Raw genomic sequence first — 27225 nt, 5'->3', positions numbered from 1 at the left:
TTATATGAAGCAGAATGTGAAGTTTTATACCCACTTGCTTAGATCACACTTGAAGCTATGCTGTATAACAACTGGTTCAGAGGGTGACTATAGATATAGATAAAACTATCCAAAAGCTGGAGTTGTAAGATGAAATTCCAGCCTGTCATGTAAATAGATGGAAGCAATTTATTTTCTTCACTATATTCAATTTAGGAAAAGTTTTTGTCTTCCCATGAGTGCAGAAACTGAGGCCCTAAGCACATTGTGAGGGGCCCGCTCTGGGCAGATGATGTATTGTTTCTACCTCTGACAGTGACCTTAACTTTGCCTCTTTTAAACTTTGGCAGCCATTGCAGAGGTTTCTGTGCCAAGAAGGCATTACTGAATGTAAATGATATAAACAAAAGTGTCTCAGACTTAAAGTTCTATTTAACCCAAAATGAACATTTCTTAGCAGAACCTTTCATCATGTAAGAGCTGCACAGGAGGTAAATGCTTTCTTAAGTGTGCCTTAAACAGGCACATATCTATTTCCGGGTGTTATTTTTCTCGTGTTTGGAGTGTCAAAAGACCCACCAAATGAAAGGAAACCTGACTCTTGTTTTTCAAACTGTAGGTCAGATTGAGACAAGATTTCCTGCAGGAAACAGAGATGTTAACAGAAATGGCTGTGGGTATTAAAGCGCAGGGGTCAAAATACGTCCATCCGTTTCTCCCCTCACTTTATAACCTTCATAGCCTCCTAGGAGCCTGAGAACCCCATCTTGACACCCACAAAATATGCTCGTTTTTCAGCAGCATTAGGAGGCACCGGGATTAGGGGATCTGGTGGGGCCTTCCCACCCCCACCGCCGCTCATTCTGGGAAGGTCAGGGAGGTTACTGGGCTGCGACCTGGGGGAGATCCAGCTGCAGGCAGCCCAGGGACAGGCTGAGAAATGAAGGCTCCTGTAGGGACGTGTTAATATAATTTGCAGTGTGAATGGTCTCCCTTGTCCCTAATATAGTGCTCATGTGTTGGAGCTTCTCTAACATAAGTGGGCAGTTGTTTAGCCTTCAGCTGATGAAAAGGATCCCTGCAGAGCTTGGTACAAGATTTAGAGAGTTCCTCCAAGACTGCACACCTTTGACCAGAAATCTGTCCTTTCCTTTTCCACCTTTCTGTTAATGGACATTAAAGACAGTTTGTGAGGTCCCTGTAAAGTGTGTAAGACAAGTGTCCCCACTGACCTCCACACCAAACCTTCCCCTGATGCTGTTACAGGAATGATCGCACTGCTAGCAGAGAGCTCCGAGCACTGCTTGAATTTCTGCAATCCAACGACAGTGATTGAACTTCTTAACTGCCAGCTTTGTTACCTCTGCACCACTGAGCAGACGGAGCAGCACTTTTTAAGATCCGTAGATGTGTGAAAGTCCTGAATGACAAACACTGAAAGCTTTGGATCAAGACTCTAAAGATCAGCAGATTTAAACTGAGGCGAGATGGTGCCATGTGCTGCTCTTCAACTCTTCCATGAAGTGAAGGTACGCAAATCATACAGAGAAGCATATCGCACCCACTTGCTGTTACGCAATTTAAGAGGTGGGAAGCAATTACAGTCTGAGAAGCCACAGCCAACCAAGCTGGCAGATCTAGAAGAGCTAGATTAGATAGATCTAGCCACTACATTAAAGATTCATTGCCCTACCATTGACTTGCTTCGCAACTACTGACAAGTCATGCCACATTCAGAGTTGTCTCCTCAAAACACCATTTCTCTAGAGGGAAAATCCTAGTGCCCTCTCTCTGAGAATATTTAGAAGCAGACATTAGCAGATTAATATAAGCACGTGTTTATCTAAATCCCCCTACAGAAGAAGGATGAATTTAGGTACACTTGACTCATCTACATTTACCTACATTAAGTGAGAAACTTGAGTAATTGACATTTTCTTAAAGTCAGCCTAAGGACCAAGTTTTTTGACAGCTGACTTAAGCTTTGACTTGAGAAGGAAACAGAAGCCTGGGTCTTTTTTCCTTCCTCCAGGCACTTCAGCAAGTGATAAGCTTTGCTTCCACTTGTCCAGTGAAAAAATTTTAATAAGTAACCTCTTTAACTGTTCTCTGTAAAGGTATCTATAGTTTGGCAGAAGAGCTAAAGCAGACATAAGCCATAGAGAAATAGTTTTTGAGGTTTTCCAGTTCAGCCTTGGTAATTAAACACTTTAGCTGGCTGAAGTTAATATAACTAAATTTATAACAGTATTTTTACTTAACCTTCTATTTTCAGAAGGCTTTTGGGTTGACCATAAACATTGATTCTGCACTTAATATTTTCTGGGAACAAAATCGAGGAACTGGTCTGACCATTTATAAGGAACTGGAGCACAAAAAAGCCACAGTGCTCTTCTCCAGACACGCTCATCTTCAGGTACCACTGTTCTGCTTTCACACACAGTGCACAGCCCCACAGGTAAGTCCCACATCAGGAACAAGCTTTAGGTGACTACCAGGGAAGACAGATGCAGGCCCTCAGGTTAAGTTTTGTATATGAGCATGTACAAGCCACTGAATTACTGTTCTGATAGCTTCAGTTTTCTCCCTCCTTTCACGTAAAAATAGCAACTGAGTGAGGGCAGTGACTTGTCTGTCCTACTGTTTTATTCATGACACAGCGCAGGGATGTACTCAATTCTTATCTTCATGAAAATCCAAGCTGATAAACAACTTCAGCACCTTTTGACATTTCAGTGCAGGGCTAATAATTAGTGTAGCTAGTCTGGTTACCATCACAGACACTTCACAGACTGGAGAATGTTTATAATTTACAGTATATGAAAACCTTACTTCTTCACGCCGATGACAGGGCAACCCAACTCCTTTTTCCAGCAAACTTCAAACAGCCATGGCGCCTGCTGACTTAAACTGAACACTGGAAGTTAAGGCTGCTTTATTTTTGTTTGCTTTAGCATGTTGGCAAAATACCAAAGCAAAAATAAGTCATCAAAAATTCTTTGCTCATTGCTTTCCAATTACAGGCTATTTCATGTCATGGAAGAACTAATGACAGTATAAGAATACTGAAGTACTATAGGAGCTCACCTCAGTATATGCAATTAATAAAAACGTGGAGAGAACTAGCACAAATTGTACCGACTTATAGCTTGAACAGGTTCTTTTGCAAGTCCTTAGAGATTCTGTTAAACAGCTATAAATAGGGAAGAATATTTTAGTATTAGACAGCTTTTTTTTTTTTTTATAAAAGCGTTAAATCACTGAATTTCAGGTCAAATAATCACAGTAATGATACCACAGCCAAAGGAAGTTATCCTGCTAAGGTGGAGTAGTCACCTCTGCAAACCTGAGTGATAAATCCTTTAACAAGCAGAAACCAAGAAGGACCTCTGTGAGAGCAGTGAGAATACCACATGCAGAATCCAACAGTTTAGGAGAATTATATAGCTCCTTCTATCCAGGTTTCGCTATTGTATTTGGGCTTAAACATCAGTGCTCTTCAAGAAGGACAAGAAGTTGCATTTTCTTCATGCTTATTTACAGAGTTTAAATACTTCTCTCTGTCTTCTTTTTTAACTAGTGAGGTATTGGGTACCAGCATAGGGTTTTGTTTGTTTGGGTTTTTTGTTTATTTGGCTGGTTGTTTTGTTTGTTTTTTGTTTTTCAAGGGGACAGAGATAAAAAAGTCTTTGAAGTGTAATTCACAAATAAAAATAAAACCCAACAACCCAAGGGCCCTAAACAAACGTACTAGCCAGGCACAGGCTGTTAAACCAACACAGGTCATTCCAGCTTCGGGTAACAAGTGGATCTGCAGCCCTTACCACCACCTTCACGGTTCAGCAGCCAGAAACTGAGTTTCCCAGGCATGCCCCTACATACTCCATCCCATACCTAAATAAATCCTAATAAATAAATAAATCAGCCCCTGTAGTCTTAATAACAAGGTGCCATTCCCACAAGAGGAGATTGTTATCAGTTATTAGTATCAGCTATAAACTAGGGCTCTGGAAAAACAGGTAATCCCATCACCTCTGGACAGAATTAAACATTGCCATATTTGAAATGCTATTATGGCATCTGTGCTTCCTAACCGTAGTTAAAAAAAATACCTTTACAATTAAAGCAATAGCCATAGCAGGAGATGGTTGGAAAGAAAGGCTTATCACCTATTTGTTCAAGTGTGCCACGCATCATCACATTGCGTACAGCACCGCTTCCTTTATTTTTAACATCATACCAATGCTGAAAAAGAAGCTGCAGAGAGAAATTCTGTTCCAGTGTTTCCTTATTCACCTCTTGGCACATTGATGCCCAGAGCTGTCTCTGAAAGGCAGGGACCAGCCAAGGGAATCGAGTGTGTTTGCCAGATCCTTCACATAACCAGGCATTTCTTGGAGGTGAGCTGGATACTGGAACCCTTCAGTCACTCACATATGTTGCCCAACTGGGAGCAGGGTAAGGCAGCTATTGAAGACAATAGCTGCCTCTGTCACAAAGGGCTGGACTAGAACCTTACTGATTGCATACCCTTTAGCTGGAAACACTTTGCAAACAAATAACAAAGGAAGCCTTACTTCCCAGCACCACCGACAGATGCAGTTTGAAGACCTACAGAGCAGAGAGGTTACCTTCTAAAAACAGACCACCAGATTTTCAGTTTGGTTCCCATTCAACTAAGTCAACAAGCTTCACAATAAGAAGAAAAACAAACCCACCAACACCAAAAAACAACAACCAAACTTACATTATCAGCCAGCACTTCCCACCAAGCGCGTTTCTAAGTCTTACCAGTAGCTCCCCCACCCTCCCAGTGCAGCAAGATAAGGAAATCCTGAATTCATTGCAGCTGGGCTGATGAGCCTCCTAATTAAGACATGCAGTGTGGTCTCTGGGCTCCCTGAGAGCTCTAACCCTTTCACTGCCAAGCTCAAATCCTGCCCTAGCTCAAAGTGAGGCTCCCAGTGGGAGATATTATTTGTGGTTTAAAAATATTATCTTCATTTTAAAGAAACAGGCTGAGTTTGCTAGGGGCACCCCATGGGCACAAAGCAGTCATTGCTTTCGGTGGAACCCCTCAGAGAAGCGGTCTCCCTGGCACCTCACAGATCCATACCAGTATGCTTGAAGTCAGAGCGAGTTAGAATGCTTTCTTCCTTCCTGTTTCCCTGCCTACTGTCACCTTTATAAAACCATCAGCGTTCTTCCTGTCACCCCGATCATCCCCTGGACATTTTAAGTGTGAAACTAATTCAAAGTTTTTGTTCAAAACCCTCCTTAAAAATCCCCTTCGCAGCAGTGCAAACACTCATCAAGGGCTCAATTGCTGATTTGCTAAGCATCCCAGACAAAAAATACTGGTTTATGTATCTCAGCGATATTCATTCATCCCTTGTCTTCTACAAAGACAGGATGGGCTAAATCACCATTTGCTTTCATTGTATTCTTTACGTGTTCCCGGGCTTTTGCTATTTCATTCCAGGGCCAGGATGAATTTTCCCACCACCACCCTTATTATATAACTGGGCTTTTTGGAACAGCTTTTTTCCTCATCTCGTTATGAAGAACTGGAGATTTCCACAGCTAGGGACAGGATGTTGCTCTGTTTGCACTGGTGCTCTTCATGGTATCTTTCAAGTGCCAGATTGATATGCTTTTCATACTGACTCAGAGTTAAACTGATGTAAGGCCATTTTCCAGGTCAGGCTGGCAGGAACTGTTGAAGCAATTTGCCTGACTCTGTACCAGGAGGGACAGGCTGCATTTTGGGATTGTCTAGGAATTTTCCTTAATGAAATTATTGTTCTTTGAAGCCCCAGTGATGTTGAAAATGTCCATCATCTCTTTTGCCATCATCTGCCAGGTTGTTTTTTTTTTTTTTTTCTTGTTTTAACACTGGGCCTTAAGACGGTTATAGAGAAATGTCTCATGGCAGTGTTTTGGCACACATTGCACAAATGCCCTGCCAGCTGAACCAGGTGGCTGCTTTCAGAGCCACGTGTCACACTTTGACCATAGAGCTGTGGGTGGCTGCTAAGACTGAGATTTCATGTCAATACAGCAAGTAGTCTGTGATGGAGTCCTGGCCTTTCACAAGGCTTCTGGCTGCCATGGTTTAAACAAACAAAGGTTTGTAAAGAAGGTTTACTGATGGGGTGACCAAAACTGTGACCTTTACAACCTGTTGGTTCTCCCATTGACCTGAAAAATGCCAAGAAGTATCTGTGTTGGAGAGAATTACCTAACACATCCATGCTCCGCTATAATGGTTGTAGTATCTCAGTGTAAAGGGTATGTAGAAAGGAAAACGGTCAACTCTGCGAGCCATATGTCTCATTCAAAGCCCAATGAAAGCAGCAGGTAGGCATGGTTTGAGTTGTCACTGGGCTGGCCCTGGGGACAGGACTAGCTGCCTCCTGGTGAGCAGGAGTTACACATTCTGCATCCCCAGGGGTTGTTCCACATTTCAGTGAAAGGTAAAGAATTTGGGATTTCACACATTCTGTCTGGATATACACACTTCTGTAAAAATCAGATTATAGGGAATTTGCAAAGTTACTGATGTGTTTAATGCATGTGAAGTACTGTAAGAATCTCTTGTTAAGAGGGACTCTTAAGAAGAAAGATTTTGTATTTTCCAAGTGTATGTAAGAGAAAGTGGCTCCTAGGGAGACAAGAACTTCTTGGAGACCCTTAATTAATAGTATTTTGGCATCCGTAGCACTTCCCTTTCCTTTTAGCAATTTGATGCCAAGAATTTCTCATTCCAATAGTGTCCAATAAATCCTAGAAAATAAATTCCAGGGACTGTTGGAGGTATCTTTGCTTACTTGATGACTAAAGCAGCTAAAACCTTTCCTTCAGTTTGTGCAATAGCTTTTCCTTTTGAAATGTACAGGTTTAACCCCTGAAACAAAGTGGCTGACTCTCCTTTCAGCAGCCAGAACATCTTGAACCAGTACAGAACTATATCGGCACTGTGCTGGAGTTAAATGTTGGGTATTTCAGTGCCAGATGATGTATGAAGTCCCCCATGAGGTTGGACTCATTCTGCTTATGGTTTTGTAAACAGAAAACATTCTATTCCGTTCCCTAGACTAAAAGGGCAGAGAGAATTGTAATCACTTTCTCTGGGGCAGTGAGCAGGTCAATGGGAAGGTGAAGACAGGGTTTGGGGCTCTGCACTCCTACTCTGTGTCCCTTTGGATTGATCCTGCTGCCATGCACCAGCTTTGGCTTTGTATGGAGGTTAGTGGAGATCAGTAAGCTGTGTTTGACTCCAGGAAGAGTGGGCAGAGAGGTGCCTAGGGCTTCCATAGGATTCTTTCAATATGTGACTCATACTCAGAAACCACATTCACTGTACAGATACCCTGAATATTTGAGATCTCTGAGATAAATGTAATCCCCTTTAAAATCTATTTCACAAGCTATCTCAACCAATTTCTCTACACCTGCAAAATACCTGATTAACATATATGAAGACTCCATTTAAATATTTGGACTTAATAGCACTGAAAAATAAGGTCTCCATTAGAGGCACAGATTGGATGTCTTCTTACCTCACTTTCCCATAAGTCAGCAGTAATTCTTTGATGCCAGTAGAATTACACAATTATAGCACTATTGTGAGGCACATCAGACGTAACAGAGAAACACCCTATCAAATGTGTCCCATCATTTCAGGGTGAAAAGGACACGGGTTTGTTCTGTTCCTACAGTGATTCATTACCACGTTCAAAAATACAAAACAAAAAAGAAAGCTATCATTTATTCCTTAAATTCCCATTACACAGTTTCTTTTGAGTCTTAGAACATTAAAGAGAATGAATACTTGTTATCTCCATTAGGAAGATTATGTATATAGGTGATTATGGGTTTCTTTTAGTTTTAAAACAACAGAATAACAAATTAAGAGCTCGTGGTTTTGATTTGCAGATTGAGAGAGTGAAGATCCTATAGAGGTGAAGTACAAAAAACTAGGTATTTACCGTTTAGCAGAAAACATTTGAATCACAGAAGGTTTCCCCATAGAAAATCCCAGATAGATGTAGATCTGGACATTTCTTGTTATTGCTTGAACACGGGACTCTATGTTGACTGTCACGTTAACTGGATTGGAAATTAAAAGTTACTTTGTGTTTTTCTTGGTGTTCTTTTCCTTTCCCTGACTTCAGTATTGTTCTTGTAAATAGTTCTGGACACAAAAATGTTGCCTTTTGTGGGTTGTTCTTTTTGCCTGTGTGTTCTAACCACACCATGACTGCGGTACAATCAAACACAAGAAAGCAATCACTGCTCAGTGGAAAGACTGGGCTAAGTGAACCATGGCAAGCTCCCTACATTCCCCGGCAGTGGGGTGACCAGCTCTGCCTTCAAGAAACCTCTTCATTAATAACCTCTATATTGCTCCCCTCAAATAGGCAGCCATGTTCTTAATGAAAAACTTCTCACATTTTTTCTGCTATTTTCATCCTTCCCTTACCCAGATCAGTCTGAGAACAATCTTTAATTGTTTAATGTGCTACATTTCATGTAAGTTTTTTCTTTTCTTTTGCAGGCTCTGAGCAGCAGTCTGTATAAGAGTGCATCTCCTTATGGCTCCCTTAACAACATAGTGGATGGGTTAAGCTCCCTCACTGAGCATTTTTCTGACCTATCCCTTTCTTCAGAAGCCAGAAAACCCAGCAAGAGGCCACCTCCTAACTACCTGTGCCACCTCTGCTTTAACAAGGGACACTACATCAAAGACTGCCCACAGGTAAGCAATATACAATATTCTGGAAAAACCCTCATGAAAATTTTCAATGTTCATTCATTTAGTAACACAGAATTTGACTGAAATAGCTCTTTAGAGTAGCACTGAAAAAATATCTTGACAAAATGCCAAGCTAGCCTTGTGTTCCTTTAATCCATTCTTTATCACAATGCCGATGGAAAAAAAATTGCTATTTCATTCGCCAGATAAGCATTACAAAGATACTCTTCAAGGCACATGAGTAAGTAGATTTTGGAAACTTAAAAAGTGGCTAATATGTATCTTTCTGTCACAAAGATTGTGCAAAGTACATTTTTAAGCAGCACACCCTATAGTCAGTTTAGCAATGGCACTTAATAAAAAATATAACAAGTTACATATGCTAAAGGAAAAGAAATTGTTACACTGGATGGGAACTTTGAATTAGCTTTGCAGTAACACAAGCTCCAAGTTTATCTAGTGCAAAATGTCTCCTCTGATAGAAGTGGTTTGCTATACTTGGCAAGATGTGATGGTCTTGGACTCCAAGAACTTTTTTGTAGTGGCAAAGCTGGCAATATTTATTTCCATAGAAAAGCGGCATAAACCTGCGTGCACTAAAAGCACTTACCGATCTGCAGTTTTTTTCCTGAGGATCCAAGCCACAATGTGCGAGGTTTCTCCATCCTCCCAAGTTTCAGCTGGATGTAGTTGTGTTTCTGGCTTAAACTTCCACAACTCCAATAATATTCTATGTAGAGTCCCAAGGAAATTCAAGCTCTGCCAATATTCTAGAAATAAAAATGTGGACATCACTGTTATCTACTTTACTGTGGTTTTAACCTCCTACCCTCTTAATGTGTGACTTTCAGCAGAATTAATCTGCGTAGAATTAACCACAGTTTGTGGCAGTCGGGGATGTCAGACTTATAAGCCAAAACACAGTCAGAAAAGCATTTGCCAGCTGAACAAGGTCAGTGTGAAATCAAGTCTAATGTCAGATGAGCTTTAACTGAGTGTATTCCAACTGCTGCTATGCATGGGCTAAGCTGTTTTCTTCATGGAATTTAGCTGTATATCTTTCATTAGTTCTAATGAAAGCTGTGGAATTAAACTACATTTGCAGACCTGGGCGTGGCATTTGAAAATATTTTTACTTCATATCTTTTTAATATACATTGAGTAAGGCAGTTCTCTTGAAGAAAACGTGAGATTTTCCTTGAGAAAGATTAAGCTCAAAAATACTCCAGTTTGTATACCTCTGTGTTTAATGTACTTAGTTTAGCATGCTACAGTAAAATACTGAGACAGGACCATGTAACAGCATACATTACTTAGCAAGGGGATTAAAACTACAACTCCTGGGTGTGCTTGGCAATGACAGTGCTGAGCTGGGGGAGATGACCGTGCCCTGTGGTGTAGGAAGTCAAATGTATGCAATGGGTCCTGTGATGACTAATTCATGCAAGCTGCAGCTCGCACTGATGGTCTCAAGTGGACATGTCAGAGTTGGAGGAGAAATGCATTATTTGTTTTGCAGGTAGGAAGATTAATTTACTTAAATTGCACATCCTGTGTATTTTTTCCCATGTATTAAGTTTATACTAGCAATATCTTCAACTTCTCTGTGAACAAGGTAATGAAAATACTTTCTAAAGAGAATAGCCCATGGCTGGCCAATAAGCAAGTAATGACTGGAGGACATTGTAGCTACAGTTACAGGCAGCCATATCGTCCAGCGCCTTTCGTAAACTGATCCAGTTTTAGTTGGAAAGTACTTCAGTATTTTGCCCTCACTGCTGCTCTAGTTGGAAGGTGCTCCAGAACCTCACTGTAATAATTAGAAATCTTTCAATTTCCAGGATAAATGTAATTCGTGGCCACTGTATAGTCATCTGTTCTCTTGCTAACAGTGTCCTTCCCCGAAATAGCTCATCTCCCTGCCTGGTGTTTATCTCAGGATGTATTAATAGACTGCAACCATATCCTCTCTCAGCATGCGTTCTGTAGGGCTAGTTGAGCCAGACTTTCTCGGTCCCCTCACAAAAGGTAGTCACCCTCTCTGTTCCCCAGTGCTCATGGCTGTCCTTGTGTGCTTTCCATCGTCTTGAACATGTGCAACTACAAACACATAAAGCACCCCAGATCAGACCTCATTGGTGCCCTGTGTTGTTTAGGCACCTACCTGTTTCTACAAATCAAAGTTAAATTTCAAGTCCTACTTAAGGAGCAGGTGATATGAAAATAGTTCTTTCTGGAGATTTCAAACACAAGCAAGTGCTAGTCAGCAGTGAAATGTGTTCTTGAACAAGAGCAGACAAATTTTCACAGGAACTTAAGCACTTGCCTTATTTTCTCTACATTTGAGAACAGATCAACTGGGGATGACCTGGTGTGCATGAGTTACATTCAAAACTCTGAAAACATTGTGCACAAGAATGGAGTACTGACAGCAGGGTCAGACCTTTATTAGAAAGACCCAATTTGCTACCACTCCTTTTGATGATAATTGATTTATTTATTTGAACATTACATACACTACTTCATCACTTAGATTTCAAAGCTAAGTTTTACTAATGCTGTCAAAAATAAAAGTTGTTTTGCAAATTCTACAGAAAAAAAGCAAAGTAGTTTTGCATATTTTAAGTACTTGGGTTTGGAAAGAGACAAGAGATAAACTAATCTGATTTGGACAAAATGCATATCAATAAATCATTTTTTTTTTTTAGTGCGATTGCCTAAGAAGAAACAGATTTTGAAAGGGGTGTTTTACAGAGTTTTTCCTGCATAACAAAGAAATTGTGTAACAACTTTGAGACTTTATATCCTCCCTTAAATCTGCTTGTTATGAACATTGTAAAGATGTGTTATTTCTCAGTTACTGTAAGAGTTGATAGTGTACCGTACTGATGGAAATACATGTATTGATTCTATCTTAAGTGATGATCATCTTCGAGGAGGCTAAATAATTATAATTGAAAAAAAGGCCAGCTTTAGGACTTAAGTACCTCGGGTATCTGCACTTTGTCTGATATCCTGTTCAAAATAATCTGTTTGGAAACTGAAATGGGATTTAACAAACTTCTGTTTTTCTTGTTTTGTTTTGTTTTTTAGAAAAATGTAGATGCAGAAATTCACAGAAGACATTTAAAAAAGTCACATTGTTTCTTTTCACCTATTATCAATGTAGTCTATATATTTTAATTCTATAAAATATGAACAGTGGGTTCTTTTGTTCTGTGCATGGCCTCTACAAAATGAATCTTGCTCCTTTACAGTGTAATGTTTTGGTGATTACCGCTTTTCTGTGATGTTGCCACTCTACACTCAGTCCTAGAATCACAGAATCACATATTAGATAATGCTGTCATATAGATCTAACCCACACAAAGTACAGCATAAGGGGGTAGACGCAGTATATCGGACATGTGTGAATAAAAGTCCTAGTTCAGGTTCTAAGAAGTCAGTGAATGATTGAATTTTCAGCATTATTCAAAATTTTCTTTTGGAAGGAAAGATGTGGACACAGATCCTAGACCTCATTTACTGTCTATGTCATTCCCCTTGTTAATCTGGGAGGCAATGGTTTGTCCTGGAAGTGTCCAAGCGCAGAGCTCCAGCACAGCATCACTGTACTCAAAGTTTCCAAAGTGCTTTACTGCGTGCTTCTGCCAAGCAGATCTGCTGGTCTCTCTGTCCTAACCACGTTCAAGCACTGTCAAATCCTATTGTGAAAATATACGCAGACCTAGTCACTTAAAAATACATGACTCCAGCCACCTTGTACAGAATGCTTGCTGAGGAGGCTGTTGGGTACCCCCTGCTAGTGCCAAGCTTTCTGAAAACTGTTTAGTCCAGTCCCTGGGAGATACAGAACTGTTGCAGAGTGTATTTCCAAATTTTGTGCTATACTGATAGAGGATAATGCATGTGCGTACTCATAGAAATACAGACATACTACCACAGGTATATATGTGATAAGATGCAACATTAGTCTCATTTTGGACTGCGTTTTTAGCTCTGTGAATGAAATGTATGGTGTGATCCATATTAATGAGGCCAACAATGGGAGTCTTTCCTTTGGCAACAGTGATCTTTGAAGCAGATCCTGCCAAACTAAAGTACCTTGAGAATACGTATTCAAGTCAACGGGAGTAGTAGGTAATTACTGTGGCTGCCTGAGTTTGCATAGATTTGCTTTTGTGGTTTCATGCAGGATGTGGAAGGAATCAGCGTCAAGCTGAGCTTAGTCCTTTTTTCCCTGTCCACAGCTCGGTCTGCCAGATCATGCTGCCCTGAAGCTGTCCCTCCCTGTAGTCAGATATAGCGGGTCTCTGGCAGCAGAGCTAGCTCAGCAGGCAGCTATTTGGCTGCATGATTGCAGCAACTCTCAAGCCTGAAGCAGTCATTTCATTTGTCTTGTGCCTTATGGTTGTGAAAGGCTCTCAAGTGTCCTCAAAATTCAAGGAGTCCACAGCTGTGCTTTCTCCAGGTACCAAAGGCTGGCTGTGATGGCAATGATGAATAAACTGCCATCGTTACAAAAACAAACATTTAACCCTTCTGGTTTTTGGCTTAGAGGTCGTAATAAAAATATATATTTATAGTGGAAAATGATGCTTCAGAAAGCTCTGAAGTGAAGGAAGATCATAGACTGAAAAAGTCTTTAAAATTCACTCTGAAAACAATATAGTTATAATTTCTACATTTTAGTAGTCTTTTGGTTATCTAGTGATGGCCTCCAAATAAACAAGTCTTTTCTTCAGTGAACTGAGAGAAATATCGGTATTCTTATTCAGTTACAGGATGAGCCCTACAGTCTCGTAGGAATCTGAACCCCCATATGGCTCAGCTTTGCAGGTTTCACTGTAGTTTTTGATCAGAATATACTCACTGGCAATTGATACCGTGCTGTACAGATCTTGCTCGTTTATGCTTCAGTTCTGTGGGCTGGGAGAGTTAGTACAAGCCTGACAATGAATCCCTGATTTGGATAAAAAGACATTCGAATCACTAAAACCAGTATCCCTCTTACAGAGGTTAAGATGATAATATGGGATATATAATAAAAGAAAACACCAGGTAAATTAATCTCTGGTACAGGAGCACTGCTTTTAATAAGGCCAATACAGACAGAAAACCTTGTTGGTAGTCTGTACTGTAATTGTTTTCAAACTGCACGTGGCACTCAGAAGACAAATCTATTCATATCCAGACCCTTAATTCTCTATTTTAAGAATACACACTAACACATTAACCCCTTTTATATAGTGCATATTTCTTCACCTGAATCTCTAAGAAATTGTACTTCTTAGGTATTCATTTTACAAACACCTATGCACATACTAAGCTTCCACGTCATGACATACTGGAACAATTTGAGGCTCTCCTTCTGCTTGTTTATACACAACATACTACTTTCATTTATTCATATTTTTCCACTCAGAACTTGGATAAAATTGTTTTAGATGATTTGAACTTGGCTAAGTTTTTTGGTTTTGTTTTGCTTTTTGTTTTTGCTATATGCAGTCACTTTGAAAACTCTAGGTTTTCAAATACAATACAGAATTTATTGCAGGTTATTTTTTCTTTCTTTTTTTTTTTCATATGTTTGAACTTAGCCCTGCCAAGTTTCTCAGAGTTTGTGAGATAAGATGAATACATTTTTCTCAGATCTTTTCTGTTTTTACTGTGAGCACTTGCAGAAATCTTGTAACAAAAGTCTGGTGAGCTGTAATTTTGTAACATCCATTTTACCTCTGGAAATCTAAGGTGCTTTAAAAGTCTGAAACATCAAAAGATACTCATCGCTCTCTATTTTGGAAATTCTGCAAAATCAGCTCATGTCACGCCTTTAAACCATTTATGAGAGGGGCGAGCAACTCGGCCAGCTGTATGTTGAGAAGAGGGAATCCCACCAGCCCTGCTTTGAGAGCATGCACCCAAAGCACTTCTGAAACCATGGCTGCAACGTGTGGCATTTACGTCCTGTTGTTTGATAAACTGGGTGTTTCAAAAGAAGATACCAAACCCTAACATACCAGAATAAGAGCAATTAGATAGTGAAAAAGAAAACAGAAATATCTAGTGAACTGTGTCTGTTCCCCTTTCCTGTTTAGCACACTGCTTGATAATTGCATTCCCCAAAGTCTGGAAGAGCAGCCAAAACCAAACTCTTCCTTATGTACCATCACTAAGCCATTATTACTGTGGTTCAGTCCTTATTACTGGTGCAAGTTCAAGCTTTTCTGCTGTGGGAAATGCAATGTAAACAGATGTGCTAAAGGCAAATACTGTTAGAGAGCATGTGTGCTTGGTCTTTGCAGTGACCTTGGGGTGGCCTCTCGGGTCCCGTGCAATTGCTGTCAACGAGGTGGCTGTGGGATTGGTACTGGAAGACCTGCCTCACAACTGGACTGCATTTCGCTGTGTTCCAACTTCTTATTTGCTTTTGTATCTCGTTTGCATACTCGCTATCTGGATAAGCTTGAGGGGGGTGACCGCTGACAGCAAGGTGGACTTCAGGAGATGAATGCTGTTTAAATGTAGACCCTCACAGATACCTGGCATTTCAACTGAAGAGGGTTTCAGCCCTGATAAAGCCTCATCAGGGTCCAGGTTCAGCACAGTCATTCAGGGAAGAGTAGAGATGAAGGACATTAACTTCGGGTCTCTGAAACATGACTTCTGATTAAAGGCTGCAGAACCAATGTTGTTTGTCCCGTCCCAAAAGACATAATAAATTGCAAATATGCTTAAAACCTTCCATAAAGGGCACAGTTTGTTTTCCAGACCCACAGCTAATGAGTCCTGAGCACTGGGCTTGAATTTGGCTGTTTCTAATTGGGAGGCACTGGAAGGCATTGAAATAGAGTGCTTGGGGAGGCTCTTGATGATTGGAAAACTTTTGGAATACTATGGATAAACAGACATCAGAATTTTCACATGTGATCCTGTCCTGAGACAAGTGAAAGAACCTCCCAGAGAATCTCCCAGCATTATTTTGCTATTATTGCATATCTGCATATTAATAACACAGCTAATTACATTGAACATGCATAATTTAATTAAAAACTGTGCACAACAGATCAGATCCAAATCCTGGGCAAGTCACCGGGAGGCTTTTATCAACTTCTTTGAAGTAGACTGAACATAGCTATTACACTGGTTTAAATCTGAACTCTGTTTACTAACAATTTGGTATTTGCTTAGCTTGCAGTAAAACTCACGATAAACCATAATTAAGTGCTTAGCTTGGAAACAATTACTATGAGCATTCCTCTCCAGAGGGAAAGTAACGTCTGGTTTCCAGCTCTCCGCAAGCTGATTTGGAGATAAGGTAGAGCGAGGACTACCAGGTCAAAACCTCACTTGTTTATAAACTCCTCATTTGCACTGATAAGCAAGTAGTAATGGAACATGAGGTGAATCATGTTTTCTCACTTCATAAGAGTATTTTGGTTTAGTGTGAAATACAGGTTGTGGAATTTCCATCCATACTTGGAAGTTTTCAAGATCTGACTGGACAAAGCCCTAGAAAACCTGACCTGAACTCAGTGTTAGTCCTGCTTGGAGCAGGAGGTTGGATTTGGTGACCTCCCAAGGTCCCTTCCACACTTAATGATTCTGTGAGTCTATTTTATGATAATTAAACAACTTTTCAGGTTGTGCTATAAGAGATCATTGATTGTTCTTCGAGATATATCTCCAGCTCTAACATTTACCACAATCCTTCCTCTCTGCGCTTTTACATAAAGTACTTTTGCACAAAATACAATAATGCTAAAATGTAAAAGTTGAAGCAAACAGGCATTTCTTATAACAACAAATATATATCTATAAATACATACATATATATTTATAGAAGACCTCACAGAGTATACTGAGCCAGCTGGCTCATTTACAATCAGCAATCCTGGTGCTACAAAGGGAGACCTGAGGAGGAAGTTTTTTTTGGAAGGCATTGCATGTATTGGAGAACAAAGCATTCGATCTTGTCAGTGATGCTGGGGTTCATGGGCTTGCTTTGCATTTAGTCTGTAAAGAGGCTGTCCCTTTAGAGTAGCTCTCCAGTCACTGTGCTCTCGCACAAGGAGCACGTTTTGACAGAGCTGCCATTTGCTGCCTGCACAGTAAAAGTTGCATGTTTTAGCCTTAAATTAATGGCAATTTAGTGCAGATACTATTAAAACTGCAGGTTTCTTGTTACAGCAGTACCACTCAGTAGACACTTGTGAAAGGACAGTCAGTGTTTGTAACTGTTAAAACACCAAACCCAAAGACTTTGAGGATCTATCAATCTAATCATGCTAATTTTCTTGCAAATTCAAGTGAGAGCAGAAACTGTATTTCTTTTGAATTAGATTTTTTTCCACATAAGGCCACTCCTAGTGCTTTCAGTATTATAAAAAAAGTATTTGTTCCCTAAAATTAATACCATTAAGCAGTCACTTGCATAATATTTTTTCCTGTTTATATTCTGCAAGTGTTAGCTCTGACTCCACTCTACGTCCAGAAAGTCAGTGTATTTATGTAGTACGGATGTGTAATATGAGTCTCAGAAGCCTAATGTTTTCCCCAACTGCCCAACTGAAAAGAGCTGAGAACAGAACTTCAGACCACAGGCACAAGTCCTGCTTCAATTCCTATTCTGTTTCTCTGCATCACCTCACCAATGCTAAATATCTTCAACTCTCGCATTTATTTTTTAATAGCAAAATACACCTCGCAGTAAAGTAATAGTCAAATTTGCTGATAAACTTACCATAAACTTGTTTCCTTTGCATCTTACATTTTATACCAGAAATTGTCTGACATGTCACTAAGACGAGACTGTTATTTAAGGAGACATTTCCAAAGTTTGCAGAAAACTGTTTCTTTCCTTAAAAAAGAAGCCTTTTCTTTCAAATTTCCTTTACAGCTCAGAAAAGCTAAAATGTTCCTATAGCAATTAGACAAAATGGAGAATAAGCCTTTCATGTCAGGGCCTAGTCAGTGCCAAATTATTAGCTAAGGCAATAAAGCCCATGGACAGGCACATAAGTTGAAATATTTGGAGATTTTAGCAGTAAGAGCAGACGTTTTGGAAGTGACATAATCTTGATTACTAGTTCAGCCTCAGATTTTAGCCTGATTTTCCACAAGACACTCACTACTCTCTGTTTCTATCTCATTTTTTGGCTGTACAGAAATGTGCATGGGGTAGAGCAGAACCTTTGGAGATGTGTGTTACCGAGTCCTGAAAACAACTCCTGTTTCTTTCTGCAGAGAAAGAGCACGTTTCAACTAAACTTTAGATGTGGTATCGAGCTTTAATTTTGGACATGAGTTCAGTGTAATTTCCCAGGCCCAAGCATTTCACATACAAAATACTGGTTTTGAATCCATCTCTAATTTTAACCCATGTCACAGGTGTACCGCTGTAGATAAAACTCTGCAACAGCCCAGGCAAATCAATAGTTCCACCTGGATGAGCACACCCATACCACCTGCAGCCCGAGCACATGCTCCCCAACACTGCCCACGGGGTCTTTCATGGGTCAGGAAGGGGACCATCACAGTAGCAAGTGAGAGCAGAGAGAATGTTATTCTTACCCCTAATGCCTGATTGCAGAAGTGAGAAAATGAGAGAAGGAAGAGCAAAAAGTGGCAGTGAGAAAGCCTCATTTCAAAGAAATCGTGGGGTAAAAATGTTTATTTATTTATTTATTTATTTTCCCCCAGAAGGTCAAAGGAGATAAAGGAGATTCATTATTAAAGGAAAAAAGAATGCATTGGTTTAAACAGCTTTTAAAAATAAAAAATAATACTAATTCCAGGCCTGCATTTTTTATTGCTCAATACAAATCAGGAGTCTGCTACTTAAGACAGATTTCTCTAAGTCTTGGTTTAGCAGGTCTAATAAACTAGACTAAATGACGAGAGGCTAAAACTGTGCTGTTGTCATGATCATTCTTATCCAGAACAACAAGAAGCCTGTCCTGTAATGCCAGGTGTGCCTGGGCTTGGTTCTCTTGAACCCTTTACATGAGGACAAGCCACCACCATGGTCACACTTTGGGGTTTTCTGCTGCGCCTGCCACTGTCAGTGTTTACACCAAACACGGAAAAGTGGAGAATTAAGTCCAGTATTTTTCAGGTTTCCCTGAAAACTGTTACTCGCCGTGTAAAATTATGGCTTCATTTCTGTCCTGAGGTGGTTACACACCTGTGATAGGCAAGTTTGCATCCACCTGCATTTCACCTGTAACAGGAATGTAACTTTCTCAGGACAGGAGATAGCCATATCTCTGATGTAGCCTGGGGTGCTGGTATTCAAATGAAACTAACTGCTCTGATTTTAGAACGTGGTGGTCATTTTTGCTTTACTGACCAAATGTTTCCATCCATTTTCTGCAAATACAAGAACATTACACAGCTGTACCTTGAGTGATATCATTGTCCTGCCCGAGTATAGCAGCTGTACGTGCACATCAGATGTGTAGGTTGAGGTCCCCCTCTTTAGAGGGGGCAGATGCCAATTTTAACAATACATGAAGTACTAATTCTGCCTTTTCTCCATTTTGTAATTTTGATTCCTTATCCTAGGCTCATTTGAAGTTCTACAACATGACCAAAAGCGTTTTGTCTGTCCCTCTTTCCCTGTGCAAGGCAGCCACAAATACTACTTTAATCTACCCCCACTTCGTGCCAGCAGCCAGCAGGGCTGTGGCTGGGTGCCACAGCACTCAGCCTGAGCTCCCTGTGCCTCGGAGAGATGGATGCTGTATGCTTGCAGCCATCAGTCTTAGCAAAAAAAGATCTAACAACCATCCAGAGGCTGTTGGCACAGCACAGCACCACATACAGGACTGACAGACAGCTGCTGCTTACGTTACTATTTCTACTATTCAACAAAGAGAGCTATGGTAATTAATAACACCCTGACTTTTAGGACAACACTCCTGTTGCTGCATGTTAAACTTTTAAAAAATATATAAACAAAATAAAAAACCCTCCCTCTTGCTGCTATCAGTTACAGTGGTCTCCTGAGCAGCAAGTCTTACCTGGTTGGTATGTTGTAAATTATTTCCTTGCATACTGTACTGACTCTATTTAAATAGAAGACAGGAGACTCTCTCTCATAAGCTCACAAACCTGAAAAGTAATGCTGTTCATGTGAAACTATTGGAAAAGATTCTGTTTTTTAAAATAATGTTGACATATATAAGTAAACAAGTTAATGTTCTTCTCCATCGGTGCTTGAGACATTAATGCATCCAGCATTAGCATAAGTGGGTACAGCTGATAAGGGCTGTGCTGCTTACACTGAGCTCACCACATGACTCATGGTTTGTGTTTGTTTGCAAACTTGGAGAGGGGAATGGGGCATTTTTATTTTTATTTTTTTGTTAGCATTAACACAATTTTAACTCTCATCTGCTTTCTTCTGAGCTTCCATTCCTGATTCAGCACGCATGAGTCTGCTAATGAAATCCAGATGTCAGACAAAAAAACAATAAGCTCTCCCACCCATCTGGTGGATCAGGTTTCTCAGAGATTGGGAAAAAAAGAATCAGGAGAGATTCCTAGAATGGCTGAAACTTTAGATTTCAGCGTGTTTTCAGAGACCAGAGGGCAGCAGGGGGGTGGGCACAGCTTGGAGGTAAAACTGATCACAAATCAAGATTCTTGGTGGAAAAGTTGAGAAGAAGTTGAGTGATTATCCGTTACCCTGAGCCCTAACCAGACCTAGTATGTCCCAAATTCAGCACTGCTACTGAAAAATTACATTGAGCATCACAAATGGCAATTCTGAGTCAGAAATAAAAAAGCAATGTGAAGTAAATTACTGAATTGTTTGCTTCCTTGGTTGTGCTGTTTCAGGGTCCCAGTCCATCCAGAGACTCAATAAACCTGCAAGGAGAATGGTAACATTTTCCCCTGGTTTTCTTTGGAGGATTATCTGCAGCATCTCACAGCTGTAACTCTGGGCTTCCTCTCTGAAGCTTGACCCTAGTTGTAGGCTGAGCTGCACACAAGGTGCCCGAGCCCTTTCCAAGACCAAGAATTCCCCGGGGACGATTCTTTCCACAGCCCCCTCAGTCTCTTTGGCAGCCTCTTTCCAGCCCAAAGGCTTTCTCCATAACCCCTACCCTGACCACAAAGCTTTTGACTGCGCAGTCCAGTCCTTCCCCAGACTAAGAATTCCTCACAGGAATTTTGTTTTGCAGCCCTCGGTCTCCTTTGCCAGCTCATTTCCCAACAGCCGTAGCTCTGGGTCATTGTCTTTCAACACGAACCCTAACGCTTGGCAGAGCCACGGTGCAGGAGCCCCACAGCATACAGAGACCCAGTATGCCGTAAAGGTGAATTCCTACAATTAGTCTTCTGGCACTTCAGAAGATCATATGTAGCCCCCCTACAACTCTATCTTCACATCTTTTTCTCTCTCTGTTTTATGTTTCTGGAATATAATGTAATCCTTACAATTACTACACTTTAGGCCTCAGAAGAAATTTCTGTACCATGAGTCTTGGGCTAAGGAGCCACTTGGAAAAAGAAATTTTCTTCATTTTTAGGGGAACTGCTTAATAAAAATAAATTTTTACTTAAGCTTTTTATGTGACTAAGTCAAAGGAATGTTTCCAGCAGTTTTCAGACAAGTGAATAATTGAAAAATGCATTGTCCTTTGTGCTTTCAATAACATCAGAGCATATTAAGGTATGCTTTGACTCCAAGGTGTGTTCCCATAGGCACAGGTTGTGAGACATTGTGGGTTTTCCTCATTTCCATTGTATTTGATTTAAAACAAGCCACAAGTTGCTTTTATGCTACTTTTGCCTTTATGTTTCAACAGCAGCACTCCTCTAGATTGGCAAGATAGAGAGGAAGGTTGCTCTACTGCTACAGAAGTTCTGTCCTTCACAGGCCCTTCCCATACCTGTGGATGGAGGATTTATGGCCATGAAGCAAAAGCTCCCTCTCAGTCACTCAAGTCAGTTCTGTGCCCATTCCCTATAATTTAGCATCTGAGCTTTCTCAAGGCATGTGTCTGTGGTTTGCATTTTTAGTCTCTTCCCAGGGTCAGTCTTGTGTGTGTAATGTAGCATTTCTGTTTAGTAACTGTCTCCCCTAACATGGGAAAAATGAGGTCAGATATGCCTTCTCCCATTCAAAGTGCAAGGTACGTTGCTGCTGAGCTTCAGCTCCTGTGAGAGCAAGTAACACTGTCTCAGTTCAGCTTGCAACCCAGGAAAGCTCAGTTCTGCTCACTAACGAATGCTGCTCTGCTGGTAGCAATCTCCTTTGTGCCAGAAAGCAGAGCAGTCAACAGAAGGGACCTTCTCATAGCACTTGCACCTCTCTCAGAGCTCTGGGCAAGCTCTGCCTCTGCTCCGGACCAGTTGGTCCCAGCTAATTCTGATCCAGAAGTCATGTAACCATAGGTAGTGAAAAGACATAATGCAGCATTCTGCAGATAAGGGGTTTTCAAGCTTCACATCTCTGAATGTTGTACTGTTTTGCTTGGAGGGCAGTGGCAAAGGCCCATAGCTATATCCAGTATGACAGAGATAAATCTTCTGACCATCAGGAGATGGCAGAATTACTGATGGACGTACTCAGCAAGAGCATCGGTTTAGCATCAGCACAAACTCTGGGAGGTGTCTGCTGTCAGACTGAACAGAGCTATTGAATGTTTGTGCCTCCTGCAAAGGGAACCACTGCAGCTACAGGCACTTCGAAGTACTAGATCAGTAGATCACAGACTACGTATTCAGCCAAGGTTATCGAGCCGCTCATTATTCATGAGCAGGTCTTATCTGAACACTGGTTCCCATTGGTGATTATTTGCGATGATGGATGTTGGGTGATTAGAGCTGGATGCAGTCTGTAGAGTTTGCCTTAGAGCCTGTGTTGTTGTAGCAGTTCATCTGGTGGTGGTATGCAGAGATTCAGTAGGACTAGTGTGCAAAGATAGCACAGTGGGGACTAGTGGCAGAGCTGTAATGATCACTGCTCTTTCTGGGGGCAGGCTGAGTGACCCTTTCCACGAAGGATGCAAACCACCTCAATGCAATCCCTTGGATCTTACCCATCTTCCTCAGGAGGAAGAGCAGTATCTTATGAAAGCATCGTTGTTCATAAACACTTCTTATCATGTCTTTTCTTTTTACCTCATAGCCTTCTCTCCTACAAGCCCTAATACATTTGATGGCTGATAAGGGCCAAAAGCAGAAGCTAGTTGAGATAGGAGCAGGGAAGTGTGAGAAGTGAGAAGACAGCTGTTGCCTGAAGACTGCCAGCTGTTGGAACATAATCGGAGAGGTCAGTGTACAGCATCACCTTAAGTTTATTTAAATAGGGACCTATATCTATGGCGAAGACCTACTGTTTTCAGTAGGAGCTGGAGTCATACATAAGCAACTTTGGATGGTGAGCCTTTAGAAACAGGGTATTGTCTTGTTCCTGCAGAATTACTGGAGCATGCACAAACGGTCTGACCCTGCTGACCCCACGTTCTGCACTGTGTCATACCTTCTCTTTATCTCACCTCCATTCTTGAGATTCTTCCCCAGTCAATTCCTCTCCTTATCCAGCTGCTACTGTTAAATCCCTCATTCCTTTTCCAGAGTATCAAAGATCAGGATTTTGACCCATTCAGTCTCCTTTCCAAGGTGTTTTCCACTGATGTAGAATAATTAAGGCTGAAGAAGAGATATTTAGCACACTGAAGCTGACATAATGGGGAACGGAGAGCACAGCTCTTGTATTTCTTGTATACAGTTCCCAGAGACACAAACCTTATCTAGCTTTCTAACCTCAATGTTTTTTTTGCTATACTTTTCTCTTTTAATCTCCAGAGGCTGCATTTCATTCATCACTGCAAGCCACTCTAGAAAGCATATCATTTATCTGCTTAGTATATCTAGCAAGCTAAGACACAGTGGCTTCATCTCTGGATGTTTTTAGCACACTTTGGATGGGTATATTACAATAAGGTACATAACCAAAGTGCAGTGAGCCCCAATAGTTAAATCTATAGATTCCAAAAACAAACAAAAAAGAAAACACCACCCAACAACTTGAAGTTCTTGAAAAAGCCTACAGTACTTTTTAGTTGGACTCCATAAATCAGACTGTAAACCAGCAGTTGAATATCCAGCAGTAAATTTTCACTGTCTCCTTATAACACTGATGTATTCCATACTGCTTCTTAGAAATCTGACTCCTTCTCATGACAGTTCTAGCTAGGATGAGTAACTGAGTTTGGACACTGTAAGTACCACCACACTGTACATCTCCAGAAGAGAAAGCTCCTTGGAACTGGTTTTTCTTTTAAGCCCTCCCTGACTTTTCTGTTGGGGTAGTCTACATGAACCAATGAGATAAACATCCCACAGGCTACAGAGCTGGTGGTCCTTCTCACTTAGCTGAGCCTTTTCATAGAGAATTAGGACTGCATGCAAACAGCATGCAATTTCCAGCTCCAAAGGAGCTACTATAATACGTGTCCTGTGAGATAGAAAATAAGATATATAATCATGACACAGATGATCAGGAGGAAAACAGCTTTTTCTTTCAAATACTGAGTTCTCTCTACAGAAAAAGCCCACAGATCAAGTCAATGAATCAGTAGTATTTCACCCAAGTAGTTGATACAGAAATTTCTCTTAAGGCACTCACTACATTTTAGATGCTGCAGACAATGAACCTCTGAATACATTGGATTACAACATGAGGAAATAATGATCTAGAGTGAAAACAGGTAAAATTTTGACTTCAAATTCTACTTTCTCTGTCCCAATTGAATGGGAAAGAGGGGAAATAAAGATAAATTAAAAACCCAAACTCCATTTTAAGTCATAATACCTGCACTAGCTTTGCTCTTTATGTCAACTTTTTCACAGAGAATGTGCTTTGCACTGCAGTATTTTTCATTGCAGGCAGTTTGCAATTATTTCTCCACTTCAACCAGTGACAGGACTAGGAGCTGCAAAATCTTCCCTCTTCTCTGTCGCTATCAGTTTTTGCGTTACCACCTCTCCTAAATTTTCAGCACTGTTTTCTGTGTTGGACCTTATATTTGAAGGCACTCGAGCTTAAAAGGGTCATTGCTCACAGACACGTGAGCTTGCTTCTGTTCAAGTCTGTGGGGATGCATCTATTTGTAATATTGGATGATGTGGCCTACAATATCTGTTTGCGTAACAAACAGGAAAACCCAGGTAATACTAGTTGCTGAGAATTTCAGCTAGCGTGGCACTCCAACTTTATTTAGCTGTTGTGTTTATGGGATGGAAACAACTTGAATTGTGCAATGGATACATTAATCTTGAGTCAGAAATGGCAAGACAATTCTCTAAACCATGCATTGTACTTCGTATTTTTCTTCATGTTTCCACATAAAACAAGTATTTCTCGTTCTAAATGATGCCCCCCTCGCTAGAAAGCTATCTGTTCCTTTCAGATTCAAAGCTAGAGATACAAATGTTGACCACCTACATCCCAGTCAACACCGAGAACTGCAGGTTGGATACCAACAGTGCTATAGAGCCAGCCTGTGACTGATGTGCTATCTATTTCCAGTATTTTACTGCTTGGTTTGGTCCTTGGAAGCAGTAAAACTATCTGCTTGTTTCTCCAAAGCTGACCAAATTGCTCTGAGAACTGAATTAGAAAACATTTTGTATCTCTCTGATTTCACATTCAGCTGTGCTAGAACATAGTTGTGTGCAACCAATCCAATCATTCAGGTCATTGCATCAGTTACCCAACCTCTTCCTTATTTACCACACCTCAAAAATTCTGTCTCCTCCAGACTTTATTAGTCCTTATTTTGTCTTTGGTCCTTTTTTGGCAACAACTTCATGTAATATTATCAAACTGAAACAAAAGAGAGCTGTTGCTTCAGCATCCACATTTTGAAAATGGTGAATTTTCATTTGTAGATTCAGCTCACCCCTAAACTAGCTTTGACAAGCACCCCATTACAACCAGTTCAAGTATGGGGCTGATTCAGGGAATAGTGAATTTGGGAGACTGAATGACTCACACTGACAGATACTAGATACTAAAAGTTACCTCATACTAGTCATCATTGTAAGTAAGAATCAAAGCTGTTCTAGTAGTTTTCAAAATATAAAAACCTTTCTAATGTCTGAATGTATAATTTAGTCACATTTTTTTAAAAAAATGTATTAGCATAGTTAAAATTCTGCTTAAGTTCCCTTGCTGCATAGTAATGTTATAGAATCGTAAACAGTTAATGTCTTAAGTGTTTAACCGTGAGGACTAATAAATAGAAAAACAAAGGCAACCTCTGAAAAAAAAAAAAAAAACAGATGAAAGAAACACTTCGAAGTTACATTTGACAGAACACCGTTACACTTACATTTGACAGATTTTAAAGCATTTACAAAAATAGCAAAAAATAAAAAAGCTAATTTAGACTTGAAAAAAGACAGTTTCTCTTTTATCAAACGAGTGAAAAAATAGAAATATTATTTTTGAACATTTCTTTTAAATTCAAATTATTTTGAAGAAAAGCTATTTCACTGGCTTTCACTGGTCCTGAAACTTTTTCTTACTTCATGTTCAAGTCAACCTCCCAACCTTCCTTTTTTTTTCCACATGGCAAAACATTGTTTTAGAGTTTATATATATTTTTCCATGTGTCTGTTTCTCACAATCTTTCCTGTTTAGAGGACACACTCCAATTCCATAGTCATTAACAGTTAGGAACATCTTCAACAGAAAGGTTCAGCATGCACCTGTGGATTATTTTTCTCTAGCGCGTCACACAGCCTCAAGATGGAAGCCCACTTAGGAGAAATTCCTGTCTCGAGATGCTAGTCAGTGTCAGTACATTTCCCCCACCCACCTCTTGTAGATGGTCATTCACCTTTAGGGTCTGTTACAAGATCACATCCTTTCCATCAGTTTCAACAAAAGAAGAGCGATCAGTGTGCTCCTGCCCAGGTACCTGGTTGAGTTCCTTCCATCTTTTTGGAAAGAACATAGGGTATGTTAACATTTCACTAAACACATGGTTAACTGTTTTTCTGTACTGCATCTTAGTGGTATGTAACAAACGTAGCAGTGCCATGCAGAGGATGCTGGCTGAAGAAGAATGATCAAAGAGGACATTTGTTACAAGACAGCAATATTCTCATTTGCCTTAAAATTCTGTTTCTCATCAGAAACTGGACCTCCTGCATTTTACCACAGTACAACAGCATTTGCCAGATACATCATGCAAATAGATGAAATAGATGGGTACAACAAACAACTTCCTCTTGTAAAATTTTATGTTCCTATCCAATTCTTCTTGTCTACAAAAAATACCATGAAAGTAGTATTTTTTTCCTTAGATATTTTCCTGAGACCAAATGGATCAAGACATGCTCAGTTTGTGGTGTACTGATAGCAGTGTGACGTGACGTGTGCATGAGCAATTGACTGATCTTTTGCTTCCTGGGAGGAGCAGCTGTGGTAGTGCTTCTCTGTGAACAAGAAGATGGAGGAG

The 27225-nt window shown here is 40.4% G+C and overlaps 1 protein-coding gene and 1 long non-coding RNA gene across 2 annotated transcripts in view; one reads left to right on the top strand and one right to left on the bottom strand.

Moving 5' to 3' along the window:
* LOC121072828 overlaps positions 1-4753 on the bottom strand; it is a 47721-nt gene extending 42968 nt beyond the window's left edge. Inside the window, exon 1 of the long non-coding RNA XR_005821402.1 lies at positions 4727-4753. This is a non-coding gene — a long non-coding RNA (uncharacterized LOC121072828). The remainder of the gene's footprint in view (positions 1-4726) is intronic.
* Positions 1-27225, top strand: part of ZCCHC24 (zinc finger CCHC-type containing 24) — a 106834-nt gene that overhangs the window by 9221 nt on the left and 70388 nt on the right. The window contains exon 2 of the mRNA XM_040562907.1: positions 8540-8740. Coding sequence (XP_040418841.1) covers positions 8540-8740 — 201 coding nt within the window. The remainder of the gene's footprint in view (positions 1-8539; positions 8741-27225) is intronic.

The sequence above is a fragment of the Cygnus olor genome, chromosome 7, assembly GCF_009769625.2.
Source record: "Cygnus olor isolate bCygOlo1 chromosome 7, bCygOlo1.pri.v2, whole genome shotgun sequence".
Taxonomy (NCBI): domain Eukaryota; kingdom Metazoa; phylum Chordata; class Aves; order Anseriformes; family Anatidae; genus Cygnus; species Cygnus olor.
This window is presented reverse-complemented; position numbering and strand designations above follow the sequence as displayed.